General features: G+C 46.2%; 1 protein-coding gene across 4 annotated transcripts in view; it reads left to right on the top strand.

The window, feature by feature from the left end:
• Positions 1 to 15090, top strand: part of LOC148036812 (NADP-dependent malic enzyme-like) — a 214256-nt gene that overhangs the window by 110963 nt on the left and 88203 nt on the right. For 3 of the 4 annotated variants that reach the window (XM_087675709.1, XM_087675707.1, XM_087675708.1), the window contains exon 10: positions 1328 to 1426. The exons of the other annotated variant lie outside the window; for it this stretch is intronic. In XM_087675709.1, coding sequence (XP_087531835.1) covers positions 1328 to 1426 — 99 coding nt within the window. The remainder of the gene's footprint in view (positions 1 to 1327; positions 1427 to 15090) is intronic. 4 annotated transcript variants of the gene reach the window in all.

Below are 15090 nucleotides of genomic sequence, written 5' to 3' on the forward strand. Positions count from 1 at the left end.
AAGGTATATTTTGCCTCCCTGGAGGGTCCCACGTTTTTTGAGGAATGCTTTTCAAACTTAAGCATAAGGATACACCCACAGTTGTCTATTGGATCTCACGCTCTCCATGCATCTAGAATGGATGTCTCTTTTGCTCCCATTTTCTCACTCAAGGCTATTGTATCTTCTTGTGGGGTTTCCTTTTCAGCTCATCATACTACACGAAGTCGGAGTGCTTGGATTTTCCATCTTGCTTCTTCCTCTATGGTAGCATTCACCACTTCCACTTTACTTGCATGCCCTCCTTTGTTTTTCTTTGCAATTTCAATCCATTGAGCATTTTCTTTAGTGACATGTTCCATTGTTTCTACCTTCTTTCTTGCCCCTTCAACTACGTCGGCCCATGTATGCATGTGCTTCTTAAGACATTCCATCTCTTTTTACAATGTGGGTGCCATTGGCCTTGGCTTCTGTGTATCAAGTTTCTCCTTATATGCTACCATGTCTTTCTTACAAGCATCTAGCTGAGATTGTAATTCAGTGATTTCTTTGTCTTTGGCTGTTATGCATGTATCAGTGTGCTTTCTTAGCATTTCCATTTTTTTTTCCAAGCTGTATCCACTTGCACCTCATTATTTGCCATTTCAGCCTGTAATTCTGCCTTTATGTCACTATATTTCCCATTTTCCCACTCACTTACGCTTGCTTTCATCTGTGCATTCATATCCTGCAATATATTGTTTTGTATTGATACACACCTCTCTTTTATCTTGGCTCTTATGAGGGACCTTATGTCGTCCAAACCCCCCTTGCATGTTGTCTTTAATATTTTTGCAACCCTAGAGAGAGAGAGAGAGAGAGAGAGAGAGGTGTGAGGTGATCTTGTGCAGCACACTAATCTTCTTTCCAGGGAGGACTTGGTCCCTTGGCATACGGCAATTTTTGTTGCTTCTTTGCTGTGACTTTTGTACTCTTTTAGTCATGTGACTTCATGTAATCTTGTAATCTTTTGATATAATATAAATCACTGGTTATGAAAAACAAGGAGATGTGTGAGATAAATAGGAAGAGAGGAGAGCTCTCTACTTGAGAGAGAGAGAGAGAGAGAGAGAGAGAGAGAGTGTGTGTGTGTGTGCGTGTGTTATATTGCTAGTTGTAGTGTCAGAGAGGGGGGGGGGGAGAGAGGTTCGGAAATTCCCTAAGCAACACTCATAATAATAGTATAGTATAGATATAGTTAGAAGTCCCCTTAAAAACATAGGTGCTACAGAAGTTCCCAAGTTAATCTTTTTTTTTTCCCTGCATTTGCTTGCGTTTATACGAATCATTTGGAATGCCATGTTTGTAGGGAACATCTGCTGTGGTTCTTGGAGGTATACTTGCTGCTATGAAGTTGACTGGAGGGACATTAGCTGATCACACTTTTCTTCTCTTTGGTGCAGGAGAGGTAAACCTGCTGTTTCAGCATAGAATGGTTGATGAAGTTTTCTGTGGGCTGGGTTCCTTGTCTTTACTTTCTGCAGATTTTCTGTGTCATTTAGACTCGTGTATCAATATCTAGGTTCATCCATAGCCAGAAAAATCTATATGCGCCTCCAAAAGACTCCTTTGATTGTGTGTCAATGTTTAGGTTCATCCGTAGCCAGGAAGATCTTCATGCCATCTCAAAGGACTCGTTGATGGTGTAATTTGAGGTTTTTTTTTTATAGCTGATAGAATAATTAGAGGCTTCATTGTTTTCTGTCAGCTGAGATTGCTTGCTTATGCCATCTCAAAGGACTCATTGATGGTGTAGTTTGAGGTGTTTGTGAGGAGGAGAATTTAGCTGATAGAATAATTAGAGGCATCTAACAAATCAAAACCCCTTTTAGTATATTCCAAGGATGGCATATCTTTATTTACCAGTTTAAGGGTAAACTCTAGAAACCAGTTAGTCTGATGCTATGGTGGAGTTTGGGCATACATCCTAATCTATTATTAAGAAGGGAAATGAGGAGGCAGGTAATTCAGGTTTTATTTCAGTTATTTTCTTAGATGGGACGATATTAGAAAGGCTTAATCTTTGATTCTACAAAAGGATACACTGTGAACAGGACAGCGACTGAAAATCTAGTTTGCATGAAACTACTTCCCTCCAACCCAACACCACCACAACAACAGCGCCCCCCCCCCCCCCCCCCCCCCCCAAAATACTAAGGCAAGGAACTCTAAAAAGACTGTCTAAGTACATCACAAGTACAATGGTTGTGCCATCAAAGTCAAAGACTCCCTACATCCTCTCCCATCTCCCAGAAGAGTGTGGATGATCTCTATCCAAATCCTTGAAAGGTTCTCTATTGTGGATACATCCTAGAGGTCTATAGCGTGGCTGCAGCTTGCTGTCCAAATGTACCAATCTATAATTCTAGCAATACGCTCCCATATGTGACAGTGTCCCAGTGTCCACTGTGCCTGCAAGTAATCTGGAATGAGGATCTTGCTCGGATGCTGTCCCCAATGATGAGGAAAGATAGGATCCCCTGATAGCCACATGCCAGGATTGTGGCTAAAACCCAAGCTAGAGCCCTCTAGGTCACTATGGTGGTCTTTGTTGTGCTGTGGAATATCATCTTGAGGGCTGTCCTCCATACCTCTTGAGCTCTGGGACAGTCGCATAGGCAGTGTCTCTGCATCTTCTCTAGTCACACTGTCCATTTGGATCATAAATGGCCTAGTGCATCCACTCTCATAGAGACTCATGTGGTTCTCTTTGGAATCACAATGTTTGAGCCCTACACCGACTGGGTCCACTGTTCCCGAAGGCATATGGAAACAGCAGCCTATATCTCTGTGACTCCCACAGGTGTTGCCTAGTAGATTTGACTCTGTCATGGTAGTAACTTCCCATAGATTCAGAATATCCTCTCTGCCAAGCAGAGGTGCTCCTCTAACATGAGAAAATCCACGAATCCTCCCGCTAATGTTCTGTGCAAGCCTTGTCTCATGAGGCTATGACCATACTTGTAGTGTCAGCCTCCAAAGCCTCGTATGTTTCATGAGAGGATCCTCATGGGATACATCTAAGTCTCTCGTACTGGCATGGCTCCACAGTCCAACCATGTCTTTGTTTCCTCTTGGCATACACCCTATTACGTCTCCTCTCTACTAGCTCTATTGCCACATGTAAGGGGGAGAAATCCTCAGAGTGTGCATTTGAGTCCTTTGCCTTCTGCTCGCTCTCCTGGCTTGCCTCGGCTTCCCCAACCTTCTGTGTGTCTCGGGGACATGTGATGGGATCAACTCTGGTGGCTCTGCCTGGTGACCAGGGAGTGTTGGAGCTAGTGGCACGTTCACAGCCTCTGATACCTCCTGGGAGGCTGCCTATGTCACTGTCTCTGCACTGGGCTGTGTCTTTGCAAGTTGAGGAGTGGAGACTACTGATCTGTTTCATACAAAAGGTCTTTATGGTTGATGATCATTAAGTAGAAGATTTACGCTATGTAGTATGGAGAACAAGCTCAGGGCTAATGGTTTTTTGGAAAAACAATTAAAATAGGCAGGACATATGAATATGCCAATGATCAGAAAATTTGACTGCAGATGTGCTTTAGAGGCCCATGAACCTACAGTGCTTGTGGGAGAGCTTCAGAGTGCCCCTCCTGTGAACCTGCTATTACTACTTCATCCTCTTGCACCCCTCCCTCCTCCCTCTGCCCATTCACTGCCATCCCTTTTTCCCTCCAATCCAACCATCTTCTTCAACCTTGGCTCACCCCTTTTACTTCCCTATCCCCTCCCTATGTCCTCTACCCTTAACACCTTCTCCCTGTTTGGGGTTACAGCTGCACCCTTCTGGCATGTGGCTTGGTTCCACATGGCTGGTTTCCCCTCCATCATTCCCTATAAGCCACTAGTTTCCTAAATGCGCAACTTAGAGAAGGTACAAAAGTCCAAAGGTGGAAACAATCCTCCTATCATATATCTTACAGCAGTAATATTGATGTGTACAAGTTATAGGCTGTCAGTAGCTTATCCCAGTCCTATGCGCTATCTAGCACACAACCAAACTTGTATCTGAAGAGCACTTCCCTGCTGCCCAATCCAAGATAGCCATGATCACTTGAGAAGCAGTCATGATCCACGTGCACAACATTCAGCTCACATTCTTACCTTGGAAAAGATGGCTAGGATCTTGGTTTCTGCATTCTTGAGTATTTAGTGGAGAAAATGGGTTGGGAGCCAATTCTACGGGCAGGGAACTGCGCTTTGACTGGCTGACATCTCGCGAGATTGCGCTTCTTCTCTGCTTGCCTGTGCTGAATGCTTGGCTCATCACTGCTGCTATGGGATAGAAAATGGCCTGTGCGCAAGGAAACTGATGGATGGGCTGCCAACAGGGAAGCTGACTAACAGGGCTGCGCAGCGTGACTGATGGGATGGCACCTGAAATAATGGAGCAAGCACATGGTATGATTTCAAGACTCATCCCAGCCAGGGAGGTAGGGCAAGCGCACCGTCTCTCTGTCTCTCTTGATGGTCTGATGTGACGTGCTGGTCTGACATTATGTGATGCTAGTCTGACATGACGTGACACTGGTTTGGTTAACATGGTCACACTGGACTGATTTTTTTTTGCAAGTAAAATGTGGCTGATTATGTTACTAAAAAAAAACTGATTACAACGGAGTACTCATGCTCAATAGACAAGCTGGAGCCGATGAAAGTCACAAATACATCATATATACAAGTCTCTCAAGGTGGTCTGGGGGGATGGGGGCAAGCAGCTATGGAGGGGGGGGTGTATCGCCATCTAGGGCTGCCTGCCTGCATCACGAAGATGTTAAGAAATGTGCAATCACATTCACCATAGCCTCTTTGTATGGGACAAACAAGGCAAAGAAACGAACTGCAAATAAAGCCTTAGACTAGTTCATGTATGCATGGTTTATTAAAACCATGGTTGTTGAATACAATGGTCCCTTTTCACCTACCTTCACCTACCAATACCACCTACTATAAGCCTATAAAAGGCACTCATCCCCACACTCATTCTATCAGTCATTATCAATCAGTTGTACTTGCATTATGCTTGGATAATATTAGTTATTCTTCCTTGTCAATGCTTCTGCCTCATTATGATTGTCTATTTGCTCATTAGTGATCCTCCATACATGCATTCTCAGTATTTTAACATGGTATGAGAGCCGATTTGAAGTCAGTGAGTCATCAAGCCACAAGTTGAGTCATGTTAGTTTGAATTTCTGGCTCCCTCCACTTTTCCTTGGATCTCTCACCTACGTCCATAGCTACCCACCTTCAGTGGAGAACTTGATTCTCCCTATCCAGGCCATTTCAGCTCGTAGTGTGTTCCAGGCAAATACTCCTTGACTCAAGGCGCTCCTGCCCATCACATCAAAGCCCAACATTGTTCATTGTAAGCTCCAGCATTGCGCATTTTCTCAGTCGCTGCCATTTTCTGCGCCCTCTGCCATTTGTACGATCCATTCCGCCCGCACACATCGCGATGTTGACGAGCATCAGAGGGCTTTGATAGCCTGCTTCCTAAGCTTCCTTTCTATCAAGAAAGTTCTGGAAATGATTAGTTATTCAGTTCACAAGAAGGAAAAAAGCAGGCTGCCCCCATAGACCCTAATGCAAACTCCATAGCCATCAACTTTAAAGCTCAATTTTCTCTTCATTTTCCTATTTTCTTTGGCTCAGTATTGTCATTGACCCCTCGATCTACTACAACACTGATTTTTCCCAGCCAAGTTACTACTTCGAATTAGCAAGAAGAAGAATCAACATCAAGTGTCAACTACATTTGTATCTCTTAATACTAGTGTTGATTAACACTAATCCTCGCATCAAATCAAGGAGGGGAAGACTCGGACTTACAAGATCTTGAAGATTCCAACCTCAAGGGCATCATAGTCACTAAATCATCTAGTATCTCTTGATACTAATAATCTAGTGCTTCTTAGCACTAGCTGAACTGAAATCTGAAGTGTTTTGGAGTTGATTTGCTGCTGATCTTGCAATCTCAAAATGGGCAAGGATTCACCGACATCCTGATTCAATGCTGTTGGATTCCATACATGGCAAACTACGATCAAATTGATCCTAATGAAGAAAGGCTTGTGGTCAATCACATGTGGTCAAGAGAAGAAACCAAGGGAAGTTGCACTTTCAGTTGTATGGGATAAAAATGATGATAAGGCTCAAGCTATTATCAAGCTCGAACTTGATGATAGCTACATTCATCATGTTGATGATTGTGAAACCTCTTACGCAACATGGGATCGATTAGAAACTTTATTCGGAGTTCATTCCAAATCCTCAAAATATGGTTTACTAATTGAATTTTTTAGGCTCGACATGCAAAGTAATACCTCACTTGCAACAACTCATTTGAATTATATGGAATCTTGTTGACACAACTTGCAGGCATCAGCTTGAAGATGGATGAAGACATTTGCATTGGAGTGCTTCTCAAAAGTCTTCCACCTGAATTTGATAATGTGTCTATCGCATTAATCAACATACCAAAGCTGAAACTTGTGGACATCAAAGCCTCTCTCCTGGAAGAAGAAAAGAAGATCAAGAACAAAGGAGAAACAAGCATCCTAAGAGGAGATCAACAACTCGTCTATGTGAAAGGGAAGAAGAGCGTAGTCTGTGACTTTTGTAAGAAACGTGGGCATATTGAGAAATTCTGCTATTCTAAGAAAAAGTTTCAAAGAGCATATCTTGCTACAGTCAAAGAAGATGAAGACAACATTGAAGAAGAAGGAGAAGAAGAAACCCAAGATCAAAAGGATAAGACTCACTAGTCCCTCTTTTGTAGTTCATTTTCTGATGATAGACTTTTTTAAAAGTTTAATATGTGGACTTGCCTTATGTTTCCACTATAAGCTCCTAAACTCCTCATGTATCCTTTGCACACTACAGCCTCTACACACTTAGTGAGGCCTTGTAACAGCCTCTAGCTTTGTATGGTTGTTTTTGTTTCTTCCATGTCTACACTTAGCAAGGTTCTACTCACGACAGCCTCTGTATACTCCATGTCTTTTACGGTTGTGATTGAGGAGGGGTGTTGAGAAATGTGCAATCACATCCACCATAGCCTCTTTGTATGGGACAAACAAGGCAAAGAAACAAACTGCAAATAAAGCCTTAGATTAGGTCATGTATGCACGGTTTATTAAAACCATGGTTGTTGAATACCATGGTCCCTTTTCACCTACCTTCACCTACCAATAAAACCTACTGTCAGCCTATAAAAGGCACTCATCCCCACACTCATTCTATCAGTCATTATCAATCAGTTGTACTTGCATTATGCTTGGATAATATTAGTTGTTCTTCCTTGTCAATGCTTCTGCCTCATTTTGATTGTGTATTTGCTCATTAGTGATCCTCCATAGCATGCATTCTCAGTATTTTAATATGGTATCAGAGCCGGTTTTAAGTCAGTGAGTCATCAAGCCACAAATTGAGTCATGTCAGTTTGAATTTCTGGCTCCCTCCACTTTTCCTTGGATCTCTCATCTGCCTCCATAGCTACCCACCTTCAGTGGAGGACTTGATTCTCCCTATCCAGGCCATTTCAGCTCGTAGTGTGCTCTAGGCAAATACTCCCTGATTCAGGGCGCTCCTGCCCATCACATCAAAGCCCAACATTGTTCACTGTAAACTCTAGCATTGCGCGTTTTCTCAGTCACTGCCATTTTCTGTGCCCTTTGCCATTTGTACGATTAATTCCGCCCGCTCACATCGCGATGCTGAGGAGCATCATAGGGCTTTGATAGCCTGCTTCCTAAGCTTCATTTCTATCAAGAAAGTTTTGGAAATCATTAGGTATTCAGTTCACAGGAAGGAAAAAACTAGGCTGCCCCTATAAACCCTAATGTAGACTCCATAGCCATCAACCTCAAATCTCAATTTTCTCTTCATTTTCCTATTTTCTTTGGCTTAGTATTGTCACTGACCCCCTAATCTACTACAACACTGATTTTTCCCAGTCAAGTTACCACTTCGCATCAGCAAGAAGAAGAATCAACATCAAGTGTCAACTACATTTGTATCTCTTAATACTAGTGTTGATTAACACTAATCCTCGCATCAAATCAAGGAGGGGAAAACTTTGACTTACAAGAACTTGAAGATTTCAACCTCAAGGGCATCATAGTCACTAAGTCATCTAGTATCTCTTGATACTAATCATCTAGTGCTTCTTAGCACTTGCTCAATTGAAATCTGAAGTGTTTTGGAGTTGATTTGCTGCTGATCTTGAAATCTCAAAATGGGCAAGGATTCACCGACATCCCGATTCAATGGTGTTGAATTCCATACATGGCAAACTACAATCAAATTGATCCTACTGAAGAAAGTCTTGTGGTCAATCACAAGTGGTCAAGAGAAGAAACCAAGGGGAAGTTGCACTTTTAGTTGTATGGGATAAAAATGATGATAAGGCTCAAGCTATTATCAAGCTCGAACTTGATAACAGCTATATTCATCATGTTGATGATTGTGAAACCTCTTACGCAACATGGGATCGATTAGAAACCTTATTTGGAGCTTATTCCAAATCCTCAAAATATGGTTTACTAATTGAATTTTTGAGGCTCGATATGCAAAGTAATACCTCACTTGCAACCCATTTGAATTATATGGAAAGCTTGTTGACACAACTTGCATGGATTGACTTGCAGGGATCAACTTGAAGATGGATGAAGACATTTGCATTGGAGTGCTTCTCAAAAGTCTTCCACTTGAATTTGATAATGTGTCTACCACATTAATCAACATGCCAAAGCCGAAACTTGTGGACATCAAAGCCTCTCTCCTAGAAGAAGAAAACAAGATCAAGAATAAAGGTGAAACAAGCATCCTGAGAAGAGATCAACAACTCCTCTATGTGAAATGGAAGAAGAGCGTAGTTTGTGACTTTTGTAAGAAACCTGGGCATATTGAGAAATTCTTCTATGCTAAGAAATATTCTGAAAGAGCATATCTTGCTACAGTCAAAGAAGATGAAGACAACATTAAAGAAGAAGGAGAAGAAGAAACCTAAGATCAAAAGGATAAGACTCACTGGTCCCTCTTTTGTAGTTCATTTTCTGATGATACACTTTTTAAAAAGTTTAACATGTGGACTTGCCTTATGTTCCCACAATAAGCTTCTAAACTCCTCATGTAGCCTTTGCATACTACAGTCTCTACACACTTAGTGAAGCCTTGTAATAGCCTCTAGCTTTATATAGTTGTTTTTGTTTCTTCTATGTCTACACTTAGCAAGGTTCTACTCACGACAGCCTCTCTATACTCAATGTCTTTTACGGTTGTGATTGAGGAGGGGTGTTGAGAAATGTGCAATCACATCCACCATAGCCTCTTTGTATGGGACAAACAAGGTAAAGAAACTAACTGCAAATAAAGCCTTAGACTAGTTCATGTATACAGGGTTTATTAAAACCATGGTTGTTGAATACCATGGTCCCTTTTCACCTACCTTCACCTACCAATACCACCTACTGTAAATGTATAAAAGGCACTCATGCCCACACTCATTCTATCAGTCATTATCAATCAGTTGTACTTGCATTATGCTTGGATAATATTAGTTATTCTTCCTTGTCAATGCTTCTGCCTCATTATGATTGTCTATTTGCTCATTAGTGATCCTCCATAGCATGCATTCTCAGTATTTTAATAGAAGAACAGGTCCTGGCCGCCCCAAGTGCGCATGAAATGACATCGGAGCTCTTGACGAGCCTTGGACTCGCTCTGCAGCTGATCCCATCGGCCTCGAAGGGAGTGGATGATGGAGGTTCAGAGCTCTGCTAAGGTCGCCTGTACTGAAAGTCTCTGTCCGCCGCCGCTGAAAGCCACCTGACACTGCGCCTTCCAGATATGCCAACCAGTAAGACTCCCTATGATCTCCCATACCTCAGAGCAGTCTGCTGTGGGCTCCTTCCAGATATGCCAACCAGTAAGACTCCCTATGATCTTCCATACCTCAGAGCAGTCTGCTGTGGGCTCCAGTACCTGGCGGATGGGTAAAGCCTCTAAACTGACCACTGCGCACGACCTTGCCTCGATAATGAATATCGTATTCTGCATCCTGGCCTCATACAGAAGTTGATGGCCGTGGCTGACCGCCTGCTTGCAGAAAGCACCCCAAGAGATACATCCAAGGTTGAGTGCTATGCGGCGAAGGATGTGGCATACTCCTCTTCACACGAGCTTTACCGCCTCACACGACCAAAGGCAGTGCTTTGGGGTTTCCACAGACTGCTGTGTGCAGCGCTTACAAACTCCCTCCTTCTGCATCGGGGCAAGCTAGCTTCACACCGCCAAGCCTCCATGTGCTACCAGCCATACAAAATACGATACCCTTCTCGGCCTCCAACTGTCCCATAGACAACGCCAGGTCCATCCGAACGGCTCCGTGATGCTGTGCTCCACCCAGTGCCTGCTATGTGATGGCGCCAATCCATATTCTCCTGCATCAGTACGTGTCTACCAATCCAGGCGGTGTACTCCAGGAACCTCGGTGGCTTCTTGACGACCACACTGGCCGGCCAAAGCCACTCTCCTGGATCCCACTCCAGCTCATCAAGTTGTTTTCCTTCCCAAAGCTAGAGGTGCCACTCCTAGGCTCCTGCGAAAAGACCAAAGGGTCCAGCCGTCATGTCTTTCCCTGAAGGCCAATCTCCCGGATCCTCTTCCATGAAAGGATAGCTATCCCCTCATCCTGGTGCCCTCTGTCAAGATGCCCCCCCTCCTGCACGGTGAAAAAGGTCCCAAGTGGAGCGCCACCCACTCTTCCTGCCACCTGTAGGGGGATGCCTACTGGTGAAAACCTAGCGGCCCATATCTCAAGCTCTATCGGCTCTCGTATCGGAGGAGCAAGCCACTCCTGAGGTATTGTTGCGTCTATCTTCCTTCTCCTTAGCTCCACTCCTTGTTGGTAGCTTGATACTTGCTGTAACACCTCCTCATCCGCCATCTTGTACAGCTCTCGCCATATCCCAATGATACGAGCCGGGCTAGCCTTCCAACCAGCCCACTGAATGTGGGGGCGCTTGCCAATCTGTGCCCCTTTCCGGTCCCTGACCTGGGGGTTCTAGATCATCGGCTGACGGTCTATCTCTTCTTGGCAGCTTGGGGGGCTCTAGATTAGGGCCTTATGGAGGCCCTGCCACACGCGGAGCAAGCTGCGTAGGAAGGGTGATTTGGGGGGGTGATTTGGGCTGATGTGAAGATCCATCTTAGGAACGGCCTTGAGTCACAGCCAAGCCTCGGTCTACAATCCTAAAGACCCTCCTGCAGTAAAACCTTCTAGGTTTGCTCGCTTGGTGTGAGGCTACGAATAACTAGCTTGCCCAGGAGGGGCATACTTTGATACTTTGGGTCTATGATTCCAAGCCCTCCCTCTGTCCGATGTATAATGGTCGCCCACGCCACCTTGGCCCTGGGATCCCTGGAGCCGTTTGACCCGGACCAAAGGAAATTCTGCACTTGGCGGCGAAGCTGCATTAGGCAGGATGAGGAGAAGCACGAACACGAGGCGATGTACCAGGCCATCGCTAGGACCTGGTTTACCACCAGGACTCGGCCGGCTAGTGAGAGGCGAGCCGTGCTCCAGTAGGTCAACTTCCTCCGAATAGAATCGAGGATTGGAAGAAACCCTAGGTATCGGACGGTCTGTCCGCTGCTCACCCATCTAAATCCTAGGTGGATGTCCCACTTCGTGCTAGAGTCCGGGTCTGTGAGGAAACCAACCGACTTTCGGTAGTTGATTTTTGCTCCCGCTGGAGAAAAGAACACCTCAAGAGCTAACCTCACTCTCTTCAGCATCAACTCGTCATCCTCTTTGTAGAGTGCTGTATCATCTGCATACTCCGAGTTTAACAACTCGGTCTCCTCTCTCACTGGAAGTCGGAGGCCACGTAATCCGCTCATACGTGACTTGAGGAAGTTAGACATCGCTTCTGCAAAGAGAAGGAACAGGTACGGGGTTAGGGGGCAGCCTTGTTGGACCGTAATCTCTCCTTCCGAAACTCCTCCCCTTGCCTATCACCTATGAGAACCCTGCTGGTGGCCGATCTGTAAAGTGCGGAGACCTCGCAAATCCAAGCCTGGGGGAAACCTAACCTCACCATGGTGCCCCTCTAGGAAATTCCAATCCACCGTGTCATAAGCTTTCTCAAAATCCAAGAGTAGTAAGGCTAGTCTTTGCCCACTGTGCTGGGCCCACTCTGTCGCCTCAAAGAAGGTGAATACATTGTCTAGGATTCTCCTATCCTGGACAAATCCTCTTTGTGTGTCATGGATGATGTCTGGAAGCATGTTGCATAGTCGCCTACCAATCATCTTTGCCAGCGCCTTATAGACCACTCACAATAAGGTGATTGGTTTGCACTGGGAAAGCTCCAACCGGTCTCCCCCTTTGGGGAGAAGACTGATAAGGCCTGCCGAAAGACTCCCTGGCATCTATCCTGAAGTAAAAATCTCTTGAAAGGCCATTAGTAGGGGATTCTTCACCACTTCCCAAAAGGTAGTGAACAAAGCCTTAGAGAGGCCATCCTCTCTCGAGCATTTCTGCCTGTCCTATGTATGGAAAGGCTCCTCTAGTTCCTTCTCTGTGAAGGGGGCTAGGAGGGAGTGTCCCATCTCCTCTGTGACAAGGGAAAAGACGTTATCCCAGACCTACTATGTACATCGCTGTCCTCGAGCTGAGGCTGTCTCCTGCTGGAAGAGGCATCTGTAGTAGTCCGTGGCAATCTCCATCACCTCATCTGGGCTAGAACGGGTCCTCCCATACTGATCTTTGAGGCTACGTATCTGCTCTCCTGAGGTGCGAGGTTGGTGCAACTGGAAAAACTCCATGCACATCGTGTCCCTCTTCCGCACCCAAAAAGCTGTTGAGGTGCGGAAAGAGAATTCTAAGCGCCTGTCCTCTAGGCCAGCAATGGCTGCTCGCACGTACACTTCTTGTGCGTGGAGAGTGGGATCCTCTGGTGCCTCTTGTAATAATCTCTACGTGGCTGCAAGGTCCCGCCGGAGTGCTCTCTCCTTTTCCCAACTCTGTTGCCTAGCTTGTATGGCTGCCTCTTGGCAGATTCTGCTCGACTCAGCTAAGACCTCTGCAAACTCCTCTGCAATCTGGTCCCTTCTGTCCCACTCTCTGGTCCAAATTTTCTCTATCTGTCTCGTCATCTCCTCCCTCCTATAGATTGAGTCAGGGATCCGACAAGATCGTGTATCTAGGGCAAATGCTGGGGGATCTAGTGTCAGGAGAACTGAGCAATGATTGGACAAGGTGGTGCCCGCCAACCAATCTAGCCTCCCCGAGAGCCTACCCATTCTCCCACATAAAACCTGTCCAACCGCTCCAGCAGGACTCCACCTAGCCGCCTGTATCCCCAAGAGAAGTCCAGCGACCTCTCCCTCCTGTGGAAGGCAAGGTCTCTCCAGGCATCGCGTGCTCCTACTACTAGTAGAAAGATCTCCCATGCCTCCTGCTCCTCCCCAGCCATGCCTTGGTAGTTTCTCTCTTTGCCCTGTTGGTCCTCCAAAGCCTCCAGGTTGTTTAAGTCTTGTCCAACAATCCAGGAGTCCACCTGTGGAAGTCCATCCTCAATCTTCACCTAGAATCTGTTACATGCCCTAACCTCCGTAGAGGCATAGAAATTAAGGACTCCAAGGCGCGAGTCCCCAATATCCAATCTGATCCATAGAACCCTCCCTACCACTATCGTCCCCTGGTCTCATACACAAGCGGTAAGACTCAAACCAATAGAGGTGCACACGCCTCCACTCTTGTTGTGGGCACCTCTAGTATGCTCCCAGTAAGTGTGCGAGCTGCCTGGGAGTACCTTCCCTATGCTCTGGGCCTGGGTGGGGGTGAGCTTGTGCTCCTGTAGAAGTAAGATGTCGATCCATCCGGCAAGGGCAGGCTGCAGCTTCTGCCGAACAATCAACTTCCTGGAACCACGTGCCCCACTGTAGTGGAGGCTATTCACATTCCAGGATGCTAGGTGTAAGCTCATGGGGAAACTTGTGACTAACCGAACATGCATCTGTTCGGTGTGGAGGCTGTTGATGAAGAGGAGAAGCTATGAGGCATGCAAGTACGCTTTGCTGCCGGTTTGGACGGCGAACTCCAATCCCTAATGGTGGCCCTCGGCCGAACCATAGGGGTGATAGATGTTCCAAGTGGTACTATCAATGCATCTATTAGCCATGCTGAGAGTCAAGACTCTGTGTACTAGAAGAAACGGGCCACCTGTGCCAGGGGCCACTTGATCACATCCCTTGGAGCTCTCCACTGTGGAGGGGCTCGAAAGATAATGTTCAAGTGAGGGACTTCGGCATCAGCCCATCAGTTAATATCCATCATGCAATCAGGCCATTGCTGTGCAAACAATGCTAGTTTTTCTTCTCCCATCCACTGGAGGTGTGGTCCGCCACCTGACTCTTCAACTTTTCCTTTATCTGTCTCATTGTCCACTCCCGTGAGTGAGAGGACTGAAGAAAAAAGGCGTAGTTTGGTCCATCCGGTGGTGCCAGTAGATGGACCTTGCCCCTCCTTGACTTATGAACCACGAAGATCCCCACCTCTAGAGGTAGTGGGAGCTCTCGGCGCTCCGCAACTCTCAAGTAGGACCATGGGTCACTGTGGAAGAACTCCTGTGGCAATAGGTGTTCCTGTCTCTAGAAAGTGTGACGGGCGGTAGGGGTGGATGAGTTGGTGGTTGTATGGGAGGGGGAAGAATGTTGGTGCGAGGAGAATGTAGGCGTTTGTGGCTCATCACCTCCTGTGGGGGGAGGGGGGTGGGTTGAGGGGGGATCACTTGAACCAGGTGCGGATCAGGGGGGTGGTGGGGGGAGGATGATAGAGGGATGGTGGGATGGAGGGAGGTACATGGCGGGTGTGGGGGGGAATTGGTGGCCCTAGAAATGGGGGGTTGTGAGCTAGGGTCAATTGGGGGGGGGGGGGGCATGGGATGTGGGGAGAGGTGGGTGTGGGGGCTGTGGGATGGAGGGAGGTACATGGCGGGTGTGGGGGGGAACTGGTGCCCCTAGAAATGGGGGGCTGTGAGCTAGGGTCAATGGGGG

The sequence above is a fragment of the Lygodium microphyllum genome, chromosome 4 (genome assembly GCF_053477565.2).
Source record: "Lygodium microphyllum isolate KBCC chromosome 4, Lygodium_microphyllum_v1.1.10, whole genome shotgun sequence".
NCBI classification, from domain to species: Eukaryota; Viridiplantae; Streptophyta; class Polypodiopsida; order Schizaeales; family Lygodiaceae; genus Lygodium; species Lygodium microphyllum.